At 37.5% G+C, this 21261-nt stretch overlaps 3 protein-coding genes across 3 annotated transcripts; 2 read left to right on the top strand and 1 right to left on the bottom strand.

Annotated features, from left to right (window-relative positions):
• LOC18774798 (U-box domain-containing protein 30) lies at positions 611 to 3295 on the top strand. Its single transcript, XM_007207394.2, has one exon. It carries the CDS (start codon positions 1362 to 1364, stop codon positions 2709 to 2711), a length of 1350 nt encoding a protein of 449 aa, XP_007207456.1. The 5' UTR covers positions 611 to 1361; the 3' UTR covers positions 2712 to 3295.
• LOC18774580 (probable serine/threonine-protein kinase roco5) lies at positions 8951 to 10006 on the top strand. The gene has a single exon (XM_007207847.2). The coding sequence runs from the start codon at positions 9132 to 9134 to the stop codon at positions 9717 to 9719; it is 588 nt and encodes a 195-aa protein (XP_007207909.1). The 5' UTR covers positions 8951 to 9131; the 3' UTR covers positions 9720 to 10006.
• LOC18772993 lies at positions 17471 to 19639 on the bottom strand. The gene is made up of 2 exons (XM_020565846.1): positions 18391 to 19639; positions 17471 to 17562 (listed from the first exon to the last, which is right to left on the bottom strand). Exons 1-2 carry the CDS (start codon positions 19637 to 19639, stop codon positions 17471 to 17473), a joined length of 1341 nt encoding a protein of 446 aa, XP_020421435.1.

Genomic DNA, 21261 nt, shown 5'->3' with positions numbered 1-21261 from the left:
CTAGTAAGTAGTAAAATAGTAAAGTAGTAAATAGTGGTACGTGGGCAAAAAGACTAGTCTCTCCCCTTCGTGGGGGTTGGGTCATGACTCAGATGACTCGTGGGTACACTTTACCCAAATTGGGGGGTCTTTTTGACCCACTTTCCTTTCCTCTCTCAAAATACCACTTTGTCCTCTTTCTCAAAATATCATTTGACTCATGAAAATCCGAAAGAGTCTTTTACATAATATTAAATGTAAAAGAATTTCTGTCCAAAAAATAAAAATAAATAAGTTTGTCCGTCTAATTGTGATCCAATAAATGAATAAATATAATGGGAAAATGCTCCAAGTTCAATTAATTCCAAAATTGTTATAAATAAAGAAAACCAAACAAGGGTATAATTGTCAATGCTGAAAAGATTTGTAAATGGACAATAAAGATGGATAAAGCAGGTAATTAGCAGAGAAGCGGGAGATTAAGGAGACAAGTGAAATGACTGCACGTGTGGTGCGCGGGCCGAGGGGCTTATTCACCGGCTGCAGCCCGTGCTTCCCGGTCATCCGATATTTCAAAGTCCCCATTTTTCTTTTTTTCACCATAACTAAAAAAATATAAATAAACAAATTTATCATTTTCGGTAAAGACTGGAAGAGCTTTCAGTAAAACTTCCCCAAAAGAAGTGCTATGGCTTTTCTCTGCTCCTCTCTCTCTCGGTCTCTCTGTCCACCTTTGCCTTTGGCGGTACGGCCCCTCACATAGTTTTTTCTCTTAAAGCTCTTCGAATTCCTCATTTTCTCCGTCTTATGAGATCTGGGTATTGCTTATTCTATTTTCTTCTCTCAATTTCTGCACAACCCTCTTTAGATTTACTTGTAGTCTCCACTGTTTGCTTATCTTTGAGCGGTCTAAGTCTTTTTGTTTTTCACCCTTTGCTTTGCTTTATTGCACATCTTTTTCTGTTCTGGTGAAATGGGCTGTTGATTGAACCCTTTTGAAGCTTGAGCATGAAGTGAAACGAGCTTGATTGTGTGTTTTATGATGTGTGTATTATGATTGTAATGATGCTTTTGACCGTAGAAAGAGATCAGATAAAAAGCAAACTAGGAAAAAGCAACAGAAGCTGTGTGTGTGTGTGTGCAATAAATAGAGTATTGTTGCTTGTATATTGTCAATGAGAGAAACACAGGTGGGATTTTTATTCTCTGTCCTTATCCCTTTTCACACATTTCATGTGCTATCCAGATGTAATGTGCTCTGAAGGGAGCTTGCCATTGCAGTCGTTTTGAGGGTTTTTTTTTTTTGTTCTCTCTCTGGTTTTTTTGGGTTTTTAATATTTTTGAGGATTTGGGTTTCTTTTCTCACAAAAGGGGTTTCAAGAATGCCTATGTTTCAGCCCTCAAAGAGGGATGGGGTTGTTGGGTTTGATGGTGGTGGAGATGGGCATGTCATAGATCTGGACACAGCTGTGAAGGATGGGGTTTTGGGTGGTGTTGGTGGTGGGGTTGTTACTACTGGTGTTGGTGAGAAATTGGATCTGAGGAAGATGATTGAAGAGCTTGACTTGTCTGAGGTCCCTTCAGTGTTCATCTGCCCAATCTCCCTGGAGCCAATGCAAGACCCAGTGACCCTTTGCACTGGCCAAACCTATGAGAGCTCCAACATTCTCAAATGGTTCAGTTTGGGGCACCTCACCTGCCCCACCACAATGCAGGAGCTCTGGGACGATTCGATAACCCCGAATAGGACCCTTTACCATCTAATCTACACTTGGTTTTCTCAGAAGTATCTGCTCATGAAGAAGAGGTCTGAAGATGTTCAAGGAAGGGCTTCTGACCTTGTCGAGACACTAAAGAAGGTGAAGGGTCAAGCTAGGGTGCAAGCCCTCAAGGAGCTTCATCAAGTTGTGGCAGCTCACGCCACTGCCAGGAAGACACTGATTGATAAAGGTGGGGCTACTGTAGTTTCATCCCTGCTAGGTCCATTTACTTCACATGTTGTTGGTTCCGAAGTCATTGCCATTCTTGTCAATTTGACCCTTGATTCAGAATCGAGAACAAGTTTGATGCAACCAGCAAAAATTTCGTTAATGGTGGACATTCTGAATGAGGGGTCCATTGAGACAAAAATCAATTGTACCCGGTTGATCAAAATGCTGATGGAGGAGAAGGATTTTCGATCAGAAATAATTTCGAGCCATAGCCTCTTGGTAGGACTAATGAGGCTGGTGAAAGATAAGAGGCATACAGTTGGAATCTTGCCTGGACTTAGCCTCCTCAGAACAATATGCTTGCATAAGGAAGTAAGGGGTTTTATGGTGAGCATTGGGGCTGTGCCTCAGTTAGTTGATTGTTTGCCTTCTCTCGATCATGAATGCTTAGAACTAGCTCTTTTCATCTTGGATGCACTGTCCTCTCTACCGGAGGGAATATCAGCTTTGAAGGATTGTTTGAACACTATTCCGAATATGGTGAGGCTTCTTATGAGAATTTCAGAAAGTTGTACTCAATATGCACTGTCAATTTTATGGTCTGTATGTAAACATGCCCCTGAAGAATGCTCATCAATTGCTCTGGATGCTGGTCTAGCGGCAAAGCTCCTCCTTGTGATACAGAGTGCTTGCGGTCCTGTCCTGAAGCAGCAGTCTGCAGAGCTCTTGAAGCTTTGTAGTCTAAACTATACAGATACAATATTCATTTCCAAGTGCAAACTCACAAGGACAATCCAATGACAGGGAAATTTTACGTGGATATGTATATGACCCCTTTGATTCTGATATGTGGCCCTGAACAGAATGCCAAATCCGGGGCGTGTGGTACGAATCAGCTCACCTGTATATACTTGAAAAGTATGTTTGTTCCAACAATTGATTCAACATTCATGAAGAAGTCTCACAATGTGGACATCACACACCATGCTGGTTCTAATGCAATCATGCAATTTGCTCAACTGGCGTCAATGGTTGTCGAATAAACCCCAGAAGAAAGAAGAAAGTGTAGTTAGTTGTTGGATAAAGATACTTGTTAGGAGGAGAATTTGCTCCAAAAAATATGGAGCTTGCAATTACAATTGTAATTGTCAAGAAATTGCTTGGCTCCCACTCTTTAGTTCCCTTTGTTCCCCTTAAGGTCTTGGTAGTAGCTCCCAGTTTTCCTATTGTTTTTTTCCTTTTCTTATGTGGGAGTTTTGTTTTTGACCCACTAACTGTAGAAATTGTAGAGCCTTCGGGTTCTGTTCTCCATTTTAACGTGTACATTGAATTGAAGTCAACAATATCTTTCCTCAGTTATTTGCTTTATTTACAATGTAATTTCACATTCTGTGGTTCTTGTATATAAGATTCTCTCATTCTTGTTTAATCTTCTTCTTCAAAGTTTGGATTTTCCCTCTTTATGGTTTGTTTCAGGCTTGCTGATCCAATCCCAAACTCTCAATGAATGTGGGGAAGTTGGTGGATATTGGCTATTGGGTAGGGGAGAGAGAGAGAGAGTTGCAGGTTGCAGGTCCTAGACTTGATTACATCATCTGCTGAAGTTTACTATTTAGGGCAACACTAGAGGGCTTAGGTGCATTGTGTGTACTTGCTTTGAGAACGGGACCAATCGATGATAGCTTGCTTGCACTCACTCATTCATTCATTCATTCACTCACTGCTGAGCTGCTGACTGATATGAAATATTGAAATGAAAGAAATGAAAGCTCAGAGCTTTCACTGCACTTTGTGTGTTTCGTTGAAAGTTGAAGCTGCTGCCATGTGATGTGCCTCGTTTTGGTTTTCAGTAATACCTCCAAATTTTGAGAGCCAAGCCCTACCACTGCTGCAGTGCAATTTAATGATTCTACATTGAATGATAATTTATTTATTTATCTACACTTGAAAATATAAATTGTACTATTAAAATAGTGAAATTGGAGCCTTCAATAATAGATTCTTTTATTTCTGTTTTCTTTTGGGTTTTGTGGTGCAAAATTATGGGAGTGGGCCCTTCGTCTTGCATTGCCTGAGAGATCTTTGAAGCCTCATCTTTGGGTATACTGCTTTTCAGTCTTTCACTATTTACTTTTCTTTCTTTGGTTAATCATTTGTGTCTATTCTCCACAGGAGGGGAGGGGACAAGTGAAAGCAACAAGAGATTTCCACCTCCATTGTCTTGTTTGACCAAAAAGCCCCTTTGTATAAAGGAATCAATTACCTGCATAGAGCATCTTCGAACAACAATTAATAGGCCCATATTCATGGAGCAGCCAATTCTTATTTGAGCTGGGTTTGGGTTTGAAGGCCTGCCTTCTTAGAGTATCAACACTTGAGTATACAACCATTGAATCTACTAGGCCCTTTTTTTTTTGTTCATGTGTTTAGGGTAACTTTCTTTTGCCCGACTAATAATGAGACACAAATTCTTATATCGAAGAATTGTAAATTTGAATCACACATTGATACAATAATCACTAGTCTAGCAAGCAAGATAGCATTTCCTCGTATGCTTATATGATTTTGCATGAAATTTGAGCTGCTCACTAGTTACTACGCATTAATCTCTAAAATAGGTAAAGATGAATACCCTTTCTTTTGTTTTGATTCATTTCCTCACGGCACACTTGAAAAGTGGTTTCATCAGTCACGGGGTTGAATATAGTGACATTAATTTGGTATTTAATTACGGCTTGCCTCAATAAGATGGTACTACAAACTCTGCATTCAGATTGCAGCACAATGCTTCTCTGAATCTCTGTAGGCCCATTTTAATGAAATGGGGACCAGCCATCCCCACTTTCATGAACAACAAAGATACGTTCTACTGTATTAGAGAGTACAATTAAGCTACTATGAGTAGTGTATGTGATTGTGAGCCGTCGATGCATAGTAAGATTCACTTGCTTTAATAATTCACAGTGATTTACCGGCGTACAAATTAGTGCTGACACTGCTCTCGATTCCATTAATAATATGTCAAATGGATCACCATTTCTTTTCCAACGTCAGCTTAACATGTTATGCCAAGTTGTCAATTAACACTTAGTTTAGTGATACTTCTCTTCTTAATGTTGAAAAAAAATTTCCCGTTCAAACCCCGTCTCCTAATAATAATAAAAAAACCTTAATATGTTAGCAATTTATGTAATAATTACACAACTGCCATATAATTGGCGTAATCAATGACCACAAGCTCTTAACATAACATGATAAATATTTATAACAACCATTGCTTCGCGTCATGGTCGGTTGGAGAAGACTTGAAAAATTAGCGTAGGTGGCTGTTTACCTTTTACTTCCCACGTTGTTTTTTGTTATGTTTTTATATAAACGATATTTTACTTTAATCTAATCTAAATTATAAGAAGAAATATTCAAACTTAGATGCAAAATGGCGAGCACATCCACTTTAACTAATTTAACTAAGTCCATGTTTGCACTCAAGTTGTTTTCTAGTCTTTATAATTAAAGTGTGGGGCTGCTTTCTTTCGCTTTTCTCGTTTAGGCTGGATTTTAGACTTAGTGCATCCAATAGACAAAAAGTTTCCACTTCAAAAAAATATCCACTTGTTAGGTTACATTCGTTGATGTTGATAATTTATTAGTGTTCAAAGTAAATCAATAGTAATTGGATTACAACTGTATTTGCAAGTATACAGAGAATTTAACTCTCTGCACCAAATTTTGGGCAAAAGATTTCAAATATTAGAACTTGAAAGAATGGTTTTTCTTTTACTATAGTATTCTAGATTGGTGTTGGGATATGGCCTTGGGTTGGTTTCTTGGTTTGTTCATAAATTTTTTTTATAACAGAAAATAAAAATGAAACACATTGACCCTAAGTATATTAATTCTTTGGCTTCCGTAATAAATAAATAAAAACATATAAGTTGAAGAGCCAAGAAGATCTTGATTGTTTCACGGGAGTCTGAACCCTGAAGCAAAGCTTATATGTGAATCCCATGTGCCTAGATTGACTCGTAGTTTTCAAATTTCTGTCCATATAGATGAAGATGAAAGAGCTCAACCAATTAAACTATACCTATACTCCATCCGCCTAGCTGTTGTTTTATTAAACATAAAAAAATGTTGCACAAAATTGACTTAGTCACCTTCACTTCGTTATCAATTGAAGGGTTTTAAATAAATGCTCCCTTACTATTGGAGAACTTAATAGAGCCACGAGTATGACCACAGACAAATAAAATAGAATAGAATAAAAACACGAACAAAATTAACAGTAAGAAATTATGACGATGCCTTAGCGTCAGTGCTTACTGAAAATAACATATTTTTATATGATCCTTAGAAGATTTGGGTGGTTGCTGTGACTGGCTGGATGGGGCATATTAAATTCCATGCATAATAAAATAATGAGTTGAAAGGTTCTTCTTCTAGGGCACATGTTGCTCGAGGAAATGGGTCGTCACTCGTTTGTCGTTCTTGGACATTGGATTCAGAAATTGAAGACGACGAAGTGCCTGGTTGGTTGATATTCAGCAGAAATATGGATAGCCATCATCCTCTGTTGCTATACTTGTCGCATCATTTGCATCCAGAAGTTGGTTAAATGATTGACAATTATGTCAAAGAAGTGCAATGTCTAGATACTTGTTATGTGCATTATTGGCAGAGAAAAAATGTAGTGCTTGAATGAGATCACCATCATCAATTCACATGTAGAAAGTCTCATCCATGTTTTGGGTAGATTTTTGCCTTTAATTCATATCATGGGATAATCATACTGTTTTGACAATATAAGGTGGATTTTTACACTTACTACCAATTAGAATGTTGAATGTTTATGTTTATCATGGTATATATTGTAATTCTTCATTTTTACGTATCATATTAAACCGCCGCGCATGTTCCTACACTAACTAAATGTTAAAAAATTGTGTCAATTTTGGTTGTATGGTCTAGGCTAGCATCCTTGGGTGAAGATTAAGCAAAAGTTTCCCAACTAATATCTCTGCTTTCGTCACATATTTGACATGCAATTTGCAAAATAACATACTACAGTAGAGAAGAGAGATGCATGCATGTAGAGAGAAAAGTGGTTGATCAAACTTAGAGTAGAGTATTACTATAACACCGAACACCGAATACCGAATAGTTTAAGTGTGATTTGGATTGATCTTGGTTTTTTTAATTATATTCAAATGATTTATAACTGAAGGGTGATTTGGATTGATCTTGCCATCTATTTTTAAAATTCCATTTGGTAAAAAAAGTCAAACAGTCATATTCATAAGAAATTCGTATCCATTAAAAAAAGAGAGAAGAAAAGTTACAAGCATCATTACATGGACATGCATTCAGTTTGATGTATTTTTGTAGACTGCTCATCAAGTCACCCAAAAGGGAAGGCAGAACATCTAAACTTCTGCAATCTTAGTGATAATCAGTTCAAACATGCACTCTTAACTCTTTCATTGCTTCAACAAATGAAAACTTAGATTTGGATATATTGAACCAATCATATCTATCAATTCTTCGATTTCGAAACGAAGCTGTTCCATTTTGGGGTGAGGCAGGCCTGCAAGACCCTCAGAGCCCTAGACATTCCCTAGACATTGCTGAAAATACTTGATCACTACTAGAAGATGGAGAAGAAATCCAATATCATAATCTAACAAAATAAAAGGCGACAACAATATGCTTGCTTGTAATGCAAGCATAGGCTTAAATACAATACTCGTTGGAACCAACCTTTATCAATGAGTGCAGTAAGACCAGATCAAAAAAGGGGTTTTTTTTTTTTTTTTTTTTTTTTACTATCATAATCAAAGATACATAAATTAATAATTGGTCAATATTTTGAGTGTTGGTCAAAGAGAGAACAAGAAGAACCGCACGTGTAACAATTGAAAGGGCCGGTGATGCATAGTATAATGGCGGCTTGGTCCACCTTAAGCAACTTGCCTCGCCATTCCTAGAGCTCCAACACCATATTTTATTAAAAGGGTTATTTATTCGAATAGTTCTCAAACTTATATCCGAATTGCATTTTAGTTTCTCAACTAAATTATTCATTCAAATGATCCACTAACTCTTTATTAATAAATGAATTGATTCTACCGTTATATTCTCCACCACACACAAAATGATCAAATCACACCACCAAATTTTTCCAAAAAAAAATATTGAATGGGAAATTTTTTTTCCTTTTGTTTTGTCTACAACTTCTTCTCCTCTACTTCTCTTGACATATAGACATCAACTTCTCCTCTTGCTAGCAATAACTTCTCTTTTTGGCAACAATTATTCAACTTATTCTCTCCTTTTTAATTATCTTATGCATCTTTAATTTGAAATTGAGTATTTTAGGGTTTAATTAGGAATGAATTAAAATTTGGGGATTTTGTTGAAAATTAATTAGGGCTTTGATTTTAGGAATTTTGTTGAGATGTTTGATTTGTTGTTGGTATTGTTGAGATGTTTGATTAAATGCATGGATGGTATTATGAGAATTGGTTTATTTTTGTTGAGATGTTTGATTTCTCTTCATAGCAAAATCTTTCTGAATCTTCCATTGTTGAGCCTCAAATTAAAAGAGTTGAGAATCAAAGAGTAGATGATGATCAAGATTTTAATATCAATTATCTTAAGTGTGATCTATGATTATGTTGTCTAGTTTTTTGTATGTGTTAAACTTTTATTTATTGGTAGAGATGTTTTTGAGGCTAAGGCTCATTACGTCTCTCTGATTATGTGTATCTTTATATGCTTATTAACAAAATCCACTCGCTGTTGAATTTAGTATGTAAATTTTGCCCAATCAACTTTCGATTTTTGAAACCGCTACAGACTCACACAAAGAATAACAGAGAAGAAAAGAAAAAACCAATAATACACAATTAAATCTGGTTATATTATATATAATTGGTCAAACATATTGATTTGACCACATTGCAATTTTACACAAATACAATTGTCAGCACAGACACAAACGCACCCGCTGACGGCTGCGGACAAAAACCAACATTGAAATTTTGTTCTTTATTTTCCCTTACCTTCCCCGACGGCTTCTCTTCTAGGTTGTTGCCTTTCTTTACTCATTTTTCAATCTATATATATACATAAATTAGTGCTTCGTTATTTTCATAACACAAAAATCAAATCCCCAGTGATCTCAGACTTCATTTTTCTCAAAAACCCAGAATTTCAATCCCCATGGAATCTCATTTCTCTTCTTCTTCAGCCTCTTCCACCACCACTTACTTGTCCCAAACCATGCAACCAACAAAGGGTTTAATCTCAACTTCAAATTCACTTCCTTATCACCAATCTTCACTTCACTCTGTTCGGAGGCCTTCTTCGAAGCCATGGCGGAAGCCAGCGGTGGCTCCGCTGCCGCCGACCCCGCCAAGAATCTACAAAGTGGACCCCATTAACTTCAAAGACCTTGTTCAAAGCCTCACCAGCGGGCCGGGGTTTTTGGAGGCTCGATCTCTGCAGAGCGTTGCACCGGCGCCGATTGATGTTCAGAGAAATGCCTCTGTTCTGAACAATGTTCTTTCTTCTTCTTCTGCTTCTTCTCCGGCATCGAAAATTATTTCACCATTTTCAGCCATGTACAAGGACTTGGCTGAAACACTGGAAATGAGTTCTACACCTCATCATCAGAAGGCGCATGATAGCAATGTGGACCCTAGTTATCTGAGTCTGAACTTGCAGTCACCTTCTTCCCATCATTGGTTTTCTTTTCCTCTGCTCAGCCCAGGAACTATGTCCAGTCTGGAACAGAGCACAATGCTTTAGGACTATTTCAAACCCTAGCTAGGCATGAGCCAGTTATATAAATATGTGAGCCCAATTTCTATAAATTGTGGCCTTTTTGTTTTATTGTTTTTGTTTTAAGTTGTAAGTTTTAACATCCTGTTATGTTGTAGGGAGTTTGATATAAATGCGCAGAAGCCATTTTTAATTTGAATGTGAAATTATCAATTATGAATCAATGAAATCAGATTGGATTCAAGCAAATGGCTTGTTTTGCTCAAGTGGATATGACAAAGGATAATGCTATGTTTACCAAATTTTTATATCACATTGAGTACCACATCTCTAATAAAGGTGTAGCCCACCAACATAATGGGGCCCACCTCTATTAAAGAGGTGGTACACAAATGTGGAATGAAAATTTAGTAAGCCTAGCATTTTCCTTCTATGTTTTAGGGGCATTGCATAATCAAGCTTTCTTTGACACAAACTGAATGGTAACAATTAAGTGATACGACACATGTTTGTTTCTATTGAAAAAGCTATCAGTACGCAACGTGATAATTAAAGGCAATCAAACGATAGTTTCAGTAAGCATGAATACTGAAATCCACCAGAAATATGAGAAAACCTCAAAGTTTATTTTTGATGAAAATGGTGATAACAGCTTCAAATCCTAGAAGCACTATAAATTATAATTAAAGCCTAAAAATGAAAATAACGAAATTTCAAAAACATCTCAAAACTTATATATATATATAGTATAAGCGATAGTCAAAACTACACGGGAAGAGGATTTCTTACTCAAACACTCTACTATGATGCCATGGGGGTTTGAACGTGAGACAACTAGTCTGCAAATCAATGCCAAAGGCGAATCTAGCCAGTTTTTGGCTAGGAGGCTGACCGGCTGAAAATTTTCAACAAAAAAGGTAGATATGTTAGCCCATCCAAAAAAAAGAAGAAGAAGATACCCTATTTCTAGTTGCCCAACCATCCATCAACATATTCTCTTCTCCTTGTTACTCTTTGCGACTTTGTCCATAGAGAGGCAGGACATATGAAAGGATAAAGAAGGTAACAATCATTACGTCCCCTGACTATGGGTGTATCTTTTTATGCTTATTAATAAAATTCACTTGTACCGTTGAGTTTAATACGTAAGTTTCTCTCAGGCTGCTTTAAAATCATGGATTCGCAACTGGTCAATGCCCTTTTCCACTAGACTAGAACCCGTTGGCAAAACATGTCAAAACTTAAAATGATGTTTTGACCTAGTAAATGAACTTATTTGGCCGAAAAGTTCCATACATCACATCAAAAGGGTGAGTTAGACTCGTCTCGCCGTTCTCTTCAAAACGATAGGAAATAAGCTCAAATCGAAGCGCCGAGCCCAACCGATTTTGCATCCTTTGTGCAAGCATCGATTCAATTGCTCCTCAATCTCCTCCCCAAGCCGTTGGACATTAACTAGGGACAGCACAAATTCTTTAGCATCTATGACATAACTAAATTGAAACATAATACAACAATAAGCATATGAGTCCATGACACAAGTTAAGCACGTGTGGTTTCTTCAGCGTGTGTCAGTCATCGAGAAGTAGTATGTAATGTAAAGTTCTTAGAGCACTTCCAGCTGTTTGTTTTGCCAAGGCAAAAGGCCCATGGCTGCAAAAACTCAAGCCACCAAGCAAATCTAGACCGGGTAGGAAGTGGGCACCACTAAGAGTACTTCCACCCCTATGGGCAAAGACAAGGCAAGGGCAATGTAAGGGTTGTCACTATTCACGTGAATAGTAGTAGCCCTTACAATTTTGTTTCCACCCCTATGGGCTAGGGCAAGAGTAATTACTGTTCACATGAGATATGAGGAGATGAATTTGTATAGAGTTTTTGGTGTGAGAAGTAAAGAATATGGATAGGTATTTACTTTTAAAAAATCTGAAATTTTTGGTTTTTTTTTCAAATTTTTTAAAATTATTTTTAGTTGTTGATATGTCATTATGATATCAGCATTGTGTCATTTTGCCCAAGCAGCAGCTCGAGCTGCACTTTCCTGGACTTGTGGGACCCACCCTGGCGCGGTGGATTTGGATTCTGGCCCTTGGGTCCCCTCCTGCCCGGGCTAGCCTTGCGCGCTGGAGATGCTCTAAGAATGGGCAGGGCCGAAGGCAAGAGCTGAAGAAAAAAATTGAAAAAATATATATATAAAAAACTGAAGAAAAAAAATCAAAAAATTCAGAAATTTTAATTTATTTATAAATATTAGCAATTTTTTATTTATTAATCTCATACATATATAAATAAAATTAATCCCATGTGAATAGTAATTATCATTGGGTTGCCATGGTAATGGGTGGAAAAGAAAAAAAATAAAATTGCTAGGGCATATATTATTCACATGAACAATAATCGCCCTTACTTACTCTTGCGCTTTACCAAGACAAATAGATGAAAGTGCTTTAATGTGAAGTTCTTAGGCCTAGTTTGGGATTGATGCCGCTTTAAAAAAAAAAACTGATTCTGCTGTGCTTTAAAAAGAATCAGCTAGAAAGTAAAGCAGTTAAATGTTTGATAAACTGTAATTTTAAAAGTGCTGTGAGTATGAAAAGCAGTGTAAGAGCATTTGGTAAATTTTACAGTAAAAGTGCTGTAACTATTTATAATGACTAAAATGGACATGATGCTGAAAGTGCTTTTTACTAATCTGTTTGGTAAAAAATAAAACTGTAAAGTACTTTTATACTTTTATCCCTAAAAATTATATTAATCTTTGTTTAAAGAAAAGTAAAAATTCAAATTTTAAAAAAAATATATATCTTTTTTTTTCTAGGACCAAATATAACCTACTTTTTTTTAGCCTCAAATACCATAATACACAATCACATCATATTCTACCAGAACAATCTTGGGTATGTGCAAATTTAAACTCTCAAGATATAGGATAAGCAAACATAATTATGTATTGAATAAATTCCAAGGAAGATCAAGAGATCACCACGGTAGTAGGTTCATAAAACATCCTTCAAATTGAATAAGTAATAAATATTTTTTTGACAAATCCTTTGTCCTAATGAGGTTTGGATTGTAGCAATAAAAAAAAAACATTGAAACTAGGCTTAAATAAATGGAAATAAAGAAAATGTCTAAGAAGATGCATGCATTAAACTTGCAGCAATCTTGTTCCTTAATGTTTCTAGTTTCTGTGCTCCAGTCGTACAAGATGACAAAGATTCAAACACACTCCCATATATTTTTTCCTTATTTTTTAGGTTTGCAGTTTTGATATTTATTCACAAAACTGAAGCTTTACAAAAGATTAATGAAAGTCAAAGAAGAACTATACATATATCACTTATGGAAAATAAAAATAAAGAGCAAATTTTTATTTCTTTTATAATCAAGCTCTCTAGAAAATAAAAATAATAAACAGTAAGAATAATACATATATCAGTTATGGAATAAGAATAATACATATATTAGTTATGGAATAAAATTCTATGAATTCATGAGCTTTGTTATAACTACTTTTGTGTTTTTGTTTTCTTCTTAATAATTGCTTATCATAGCTAACCTACAATACGCACCAATTCATTCTCTATCTACTAACAGCAATAGATTTGAATGATTCTAAAAGCACACAATGATGACGTCATCAATGGGACTTCCATTCAACCCTGTGGCTGCAGCAAGGTCACTGGGTGTCCACTCACGTGTGCAAAAGCCAAGCATATCAGATGGGTCTTTAATGGTGGCTATATTTAGTGACCCCAGCACAGGTTTTGGGATGGCATGAACATCATTCATGCTTGAAACCATGGATTTGATGGCCAAGAAGTTTTTGTGTGGAAAAATTTCCAACATGAGAATTAGATATATATAATAAGCACAACCAGTAGAAAAAACAAAAAACAAAAGCAGCACGTATATAAAAATTTCGAGGTGAAAATACCTGTAGGATATCTATATATGCTTGGAGAAGGTTAAACAAGCTAATTTGAATTTTTTGCAATAAATAATGATCAACCTTTAAAGCAGGATTGATATTAGTTATCAATCCTGAGATGTGCAAAGCTTAAAATAAAAGAACACGTAGAGAATTATTTTACGTGGTAAAACCCCACCTCTGGGGAAAATTCACGGGACTCCTCAGTCCAACTCAAATCCACTATAGAACGATGATTACAAAAAGTACTCACACACTTATCCTAGACTCATTCTAGATAATGTTTACCGACTTCTTCGTAACTCAACTTCTATCACGGGATGATCTTCGACACTCCTTATGTTGAACGCAATACTGGCCACGATTGCTTCAAGCTCGCCGGAGGAAAACCACACAAAGTGTCTTGATGTCCTCAACCATATGAGACACCGACGTGCATATGAATGCAATATGAATGATGAATGAATTCGAACAATCACCAAGCAACCTAAGTACTTGATGACTATTCGACTGATCTAAGTGCAGCAGCTTTTCCCTAAATATATTCAATGTGCATCAATGGTTTTGGACGTTGGAATTTCCCAAACTATATTCAATAAGCTTCAGTAATTTTGGACGTTGGAAAAAGCTCACAATACAAGAAGGCAAAGCCTCCTTTTTATTTACAGCAAGTTTCTCACGGGACTACACTTCCAACGCTATTGTAACTCTAAGACCAATTGAATTAAAGTCATTGAACCTGGTGCAATCTGCTCTCCTTAAAGAGACGCAACACAAGGGCCAAACACTTATCAACTTATCAATATAAATTATGATTCAATAAAAATACAAAGTCTAATTCATTAAGGACTCTTAATGAGGTCACCAACCGACTCATATTTTAACTTTAATTATAAAGACTCAAAACAAAACTTCAACTATAACTCCTATCATGAATGCAAGATATGTCATGATTTACCTGTTGTCAAGTTTCTCATATGGTCAGAGTATGCCTCGGAGGTATGTGATTGAAAGGGTAGTGCCAAAACTTCGAGTAGCAATTTCTCACAAACTAAGTTTCAACCTATACTACGGTCTAGGAAATGCCAATACGATTTTCGTACTAACAATCTCCCCCTTTGGCATTTCCTGGACAAAACAATGGATTACATATCAAACACGTTTACACGGAAACAAAACTACATAACCAACTTTGCTTTGTCAAACAGAGATTCAATTCTTGCATTGTCTGCACACCAACAAGCAGACAACCAGTGAAGCATAATAGAGTGATATAATAATAACCAGAACTTAGCACAGATAAACAGCAAATTTTCATATGTCAAGAGATTAAGCAAGGTACAACAAATTCTACTTCCAAGAACAGAAAAACATCTACTCCCCCTTAATCTCATATGTACCACAAAATACATCTACTCCCCCTTAATCTCATCATCTACTCCCCCTTAATCTCATATGTACCACAAAATATTCTCCCCCTTTTTGTGTAGGAAATCCAAAGGAATACAGAGATAATGTCAAAATAAAACAACCCAGAAACAGAACAAAGGAACCTTAGAGACTGCGAGCCCGAGGAGGACGAGGAAGATCAGGAGGCTGGATGTGCCCTGCAAGTGACAGCAACAGCTCACTATAGGTGTCAAGACGATCCCAGATGCGACGAAGAAGGGCATGCGTCACTTGATGGGATGCAGAGAGCGAATCCAAAAGAGCCTGTTGCTCAATGGAGAAACCACCAGAAGAACAGTGAGCATCGCTGCGGTGTAAAGTGGCCCGGTTGTTGACTTTGATGGCGTCGGAGGAGCCAATGTCATCTGTCAGCAGGGCAGGGACACCAGCATGAGCAGCCAAGGCGGTGATAATCCGAGGAAGAACAAGACTGGAAGTTGGAACGGTGGCATTTGCAGCACCAGCGACAATGAGGCTTTCACGAACATAGAACTCAACACTTACAGATTGCTCAATCACAAGCTGGAAAAGAATATGAGCAGCCTTCCAACTCACTTTCCCATGTTGGGAAGTGGGATTCAGATAATTTCGCACAAGCATATACAGAGTACGGGTCCACTGAGACATCATACCAGAAGAGAGCTCGGTGGGGAGCACCTCGGGTGGAGACACATAGAGGCGATTCACCAGCTGACGGCGCGGAAGAAATCCTGGAACCGGTTCACAAGAACTGCCAGAGCGAAGAGGAGGCAAACCAAGGGCAGCCGAAATAAAGTAGAAACTGAGCGGAATGGCAATTCCACGCACACGCACAACCAACCCAGACAGAGCAACAGAGGCAGCGGAGACATCAGGGAAATTGGCATAAAATTCCCGAACAATCTGGAAATTGGGCAGAGGCAACCCTCGAACCAATGGCAGGAGACGATGCCTGGAGAGAAAATCAACAAATGTGGGGCCAAAGCTAGAGAGGTCGAAGTCCTCTTCGATTAACATGGGACGATGACAGACCACTGCTGTATACCGAGTAGAGCACTCCGGAGACACAAAGTGAGAGACCGGTGGTTGAGTAGACTCTCGAGACATGGGGCTGGAGCGCGAGCGCCGGGAGGAGGACGGCCGAGATGAGGCGTCAGCCGGAGAGACAACCGAAGAAGGAGAGGCATCAGTCCGGCGGCGCACGGAGCGAGAAGGAGGGTGAGGAGTGGCAGCGGAGGAAGAAGATTGACGGCTCCGTGTGGTGACCATGGGAACGCGACGGAGCAAAACACAGAGTAGCAAAAGCTCTGGAAGACGGCAAGGGGGCGGAAGAGAGACAAAGGGACCGAGGAAGTCGACCTAACTGCACAGCTTAAACACCCAAAGTAAAACGCACCGTGTGGCTGTCATAGAGTCAATTTTGTTTTTATTTATTTATTTATTTATTTTTTATTTTATTTTAAAGAAATGTAAAATAAAGACTAAATAAAAATAAAAGTAAAAATAAAATAAAATAAAACAGAAAAGAGTCGGTAAGAATCAGAACATAACAAGAACAAAAGCAACGCACGTAGGACAAAAAACCCAAAACACCCAAGACAGAAAAACACACTTGTTACGCAAACCCAAAGTGCTCTAGAATATGTAATTATTTTCCAGTCATAAACATGCCAAGTATGGGAGCAAGAAGAGACGGTAGTAGCAGACCCAACGCTGTCTGAAACGCATAAGAAGCAAAGCATGGCAGGGACAAAAGCAAGCCACCAGATGAAATCCACAAACTCACAGATAATCAAGGAGGCATACCACATGCATGGTGAAAAATAAACATCACCAAATGATTCTACCATTAGGAAGCAAAGGTGTGAAGTGAACTCCTTTCAATTAAGCACAAAAAATATGTCCACCCAAGACTAATCCCACCAAAGATGACACAGACACTAAGTGCATTGGAAGTATAAGAAGATCAGTTTATTTGAGACATGAATTGTATTTATTATTATTATTATTTTTTAATTTGGTGGCTTACTTTATTTAGCTTTCGACATGATCCACGTAACGGATGGTCAATCAGTGTGCTCACGTCAGATGACTGGAAGCAACTGGGTGATAAAGCACCCCTGGGGAAATACTGATCCGAATCATGAAGGCTCCAAAGATAAGCAAGGATGGCAAACCATCACAACTTGTTGACTCGAACCTCGACGTTGGTTAGACAAGAGGCCCGGTTACTGAGCAATGAGTGGTCAACACCTTTTTTTTTTTTTTTTTATAATTTATTTCTAAACAGATCAAGAACTTACGCACAGTAGTGTTATGGCAATCCAAAGAGAGACAAGTGCATGAGAAGAGATATTCAAAGGACTTCGAGGAAAAGAGTGTGATGTGCAAAATAAAAATAAAAAGATGGATAGATCATTTAATGAAGTTTATAATGCACCAAGACAATGGAAACCTTTGTGTGAAGCTGAGAGTATGAGTTCTCAATATAGTGCAGTGTCAGAGCCCAATCTAAGATCAACAAATACGGTCAGACAGTTACAGGATTGATACACCTTAACAATCCTTGCACGAGCTGGGCAGATTTATAAACACCGAAATTAATTGAAATATCATAAGACATGAAAGAGGCTTTGGCATGCAATAGACTCCAAATTAATCTAGAGCACATATACCTAAAGACTTTCTAAGAGTGTCAGATCGAAGATTATCCAAAGATTTTGCAGCAATACATTTAAGATTCAAACTTTCTAAAGCAACGGGTTCATGCACAATATTAGTGGAGGAAGACATACCATTATGATTTTTCTTTTTCCTCCAAACTAACTTTGTCTTAGTTGACGGCAAACAATGAAAAGAAGATAGTTTGGATAAGCGGTTTACCTCTTTCATAAGATTTGAAATCTTATGTTGGATACTTACTTTTCCACCCATGCCATGAGAATTTGAACAAACAAATTCATTTCGAAGCTTATTGCATCTCGGTCTTATGTGCCCATGAGTTCCACAAAAGTGACAAATTGGAATAAATTTCTTGACTTCATGAGTGACAGAAGGTTCAATAGGTGAAGTGGATTTGACAAACTTTGTTTTAGACACAGCGGAAGACTTATTACTTGGTTCAAATCCCAAGCCTCGTTTGTCACCATCTCTTCTTCCCATGCTAATCATCTTGTCAATTTTTTCTGCACCAATGGTTAAAGAAACAATCCTTTCTTTTGAATTTTTAAGTTCAAGTTCAAAGGCTTTGTTGTCAGATGTTAGAGATGCAATTAATTTATTCTGATCAGCCAATTTTTTATGCAAAAACATCAATGTTTCGTTCATACCTGCACTTACCTTCTGCATCAGGGGATTGAAACTCGTTTGCAATCCTGCAATTTTCCAGCTTCAGCACAACAACTTCTTTGACGAGCTCACTATTTTGTTTATTGAGCTTCTGAGAAGCAGCCAACAAATCATCATATTTGTCCATGATAAACTCAATATTTATACCTTTACAATCATCATCCTCATGTGATTCATCCAAGCTAACTGTGGTTATGAGTGCAACCGTCTTTTCATCAATCTCGCATTCTGATTCACTATCACTCCAAGTAGTATGCATTGCCTTATTCTTGCCATCCCTTTGTTTCTTTAAGGTGTTGGCACATTCCGAAGATATGTGTCCATAGCCTTCACATTCGAAACATTGGACCTTTTCTCTTGGATTCTTTCGTTCATTTGACCTGCGAAATTTAGACCCACCATCAGTATAGTTAACAAACCTATTTTTAGAATTTATACCTTTTGAATCTCGACTCCTTGGATCCTGATTCTTGAGAAAGTTCATGAATCGTCTTGTGAGAATTGTTAATTCGTCATCACTGCAATCTTCCTTTGAATGCCCATCATCTTCTTCATTCACAACCTTGAAAGCAACATTTTTGCTCTTTTTAGGAGCTAGATGTTTCATCTCATAGGTTTGTATGGACCCTATGAGTTCTTGAACTTTCAAGGTGTTCAAGTCACGGATCTCTTCAATAGCCGTGATCTTTGGTTGAAATCGTTGAGGCAAGGATCTCAAAATCTTTTTCACAACCCTGTCTTCTGGAATTTTTTCACCTAAACTTGAACAAGCATTCACAATTACACACAGTTTAGCATAAAATTCAGAAAAAGTTTCATTCTCATCCATCATGAGTGTCTCAAACTGTAAAGTATGCATTTGAAGCTTGGCTCCCTTGACAGCATCTGTTCCTTCATGAGTAACCTGCAAAATATCCCAAGCTTCCTTAGAAGTATCACAACCAGATATATATTCAAATTGATCTGAAGAGACAGCAGTAAATAAAGCATTTAACCCCTTTTGATTATTAGTGCTGTGTGTGACTTCTGCAGTGGTCCACTCTTCTCTAGCTTTGAGGATTGTGGTTTCTTCATCTCCTTTTCCGATCTTCTTTGTGGGTTTAGGAAATCCATGAACCACTGTACTCCATACACGTTCATCTAAGGACCAAAGAAACGACTTCATTTTGGCCTTCCAAGCGCCATAGTTGTTGCCATCAAAATATGGTGGATGTGCAATTGAGCCCGAGGCACGATCCATCCTAAGGTATATTAGATCTTACTGAGTATGTCCAGCAACCTGCTCTGATGCCAATTGAAAATACCTGTAGGATATCTATATATGCTTGGAGAAGGTTAAACAAGCTAATTTGAATTTTTTGCAATAAATAATGATCAACCTTTAAAGCAGGATTGATATTAGTTATCAATCCTGAGATGTGCAAAGCTTAAAATAAAAGAACACGTAGAGAATTATTTTACGTGGTAAAACCCCACCTCTGGGGAAAATTCACGGGACTCCTCAGTCCAACTCAAATCCACTATAGAACGATGATTACAAAAAGTACTCACACACTTATCCTAGACTCATTCTAGATAATGTTTACCGACTTCTTCGTAACTCAACTTCTGTCACGGGATGATCTTCGACACTCCTTATGCTGAACGCAATACTGGCCACGATTGCTTCAAGCTCGCCGGAGGAAAACCACACAAAGTGTCTTGATGTCCTCAACCATATGAGACACCGACGTGCATATGAATGCAATATGAATGATGAATGAATTCGAACAATCACCAAGCAACCTAAGTACTTGATGACTATTCGACTGATCTAAGTGCAGCAGCTTTTCCCTAAATATATTCAATGTGCATCAATGGTTTTGGACGTTGGAATTTCCCAAACTATATTCAATAAGCTTCAGTAATTTTGGACGTTGGAAAAAGCTCACAATACAAGAAGGCAAAGCCTCCTTTTTATTTACAGCAAGTTTCTCACGGGACTACACTTCCAACGCTATTGTAACTCTAAGACCAATTGAATTAAAGTCATTGAACCTGGTGCAATCTGCTCTCCTTAAAGAGACGCAACACAAGGGCCAAACACTTATCAACTTAACAATATAAATTATGATTCAATAAAAATACAAAGTCTAATTCATTAAGGACTCTTAATGAGGTCACCAACCGACTCATATTTTAACTTTAATTATAAAGACTCAAAACAAAACTTCAACTATAACTCCTATCATGAATGCAAGATATGTCATGATTTACCTGTTGTCAAGTTTCTCATATGGTCAGAGTATGCCTCGGAGGTATGTGATTGAAAGGGTAGTGCCAAAACTTCGAGTAGCAATTTCTCACAAACTAAGTTTCAACCTATACTACGGTCTAGGAAATGCCAATACGATTTTCGTACTAACAAAGGGATTGAAGAGATTGAAGAATAAATATATCCCAGAAAATTATAATCAATAACTTTGAAGAGATTGATAATCTACCTTATGAAAGAGATTGAGAGAGATTGAGCCTTGGGAGGCTACGTGAAGATGAACTTTGGTGTCTGCAGATTTGAGAGAAATACGTGAGGATAATTATCTAACCTAATAAGGGTATTTGTGGAATTGCGAAAATTTCATTAAAGGGAGCACGCTGCTTCAATTGAAAGCAGCTTTAAAAAGCAACCCCGAGGTTGCTTTTAAAAGTTGCTGTTAAAAGATCATTGCTTTTAAAATAAGCAGGATATTTTATTTTTACCAAACACCTTAAACTGCTTAACTTTAAAGTTAAGCAGGTTTTTAGCCACAAAAAAAAAAATCCCAAACGGGGCCTTACATGAATGATACATCTTTGGAATTGAACTTTAAGCTGTGATCTTAC

The sequence above is a fragment of the Prunus persica genome, chromosome G6, assembly GCF_000346465.2.
Source record: "Prunus persica cultivar Lovell chromosome G6, Prunus_persica_NCBIv2, whole genome shotgun sequence".
In the NCBI taxonomy this organism is placed as follows: domain Eukaryota; kingdom Viridiplantae; phylum Streptophyta; class Magnoliopsida; order Rosales; family Rosaceae; genus Prunus; species Prunus persica.
Note: the sequence above shows the minus strand (reverse complement) of the source record. Positions and strands in the feature narration are given on the sequence as shown.

Excerpts from the sequence above, each read along its gene's own strand:
- LOC18774798 (XM_007207394.2), top strand. The coding sequence starts at position 1,362 with ATGCCTATGTTTCAGCCCTCAAAGAGGGATGGGGTTGTTGGGTTTGAT.
- LOC18774580 (XM_007207847.2), top strand. The coding sequence starts at position 9,132 with ATGGAATCTCATTTCTCTTCTTCTTCAGCCTCTTCCACCACCACTTAC.
- LOC18772993 (XM_020565846.1), bottom strand. The coding sequence starts at position 19,639 with ATGGATCGTGCCTCGGGCTCAATTGCACATCCACCATATTTTGATGGC. Across the intron at positions 17,563-18,390 it reads TCAATCCCCTGATGCAGAAG|ATTGGGCTCTGACACTGCAC; the intron begins GTAAGTGCAGGT and ends TGTTGATCTTAG.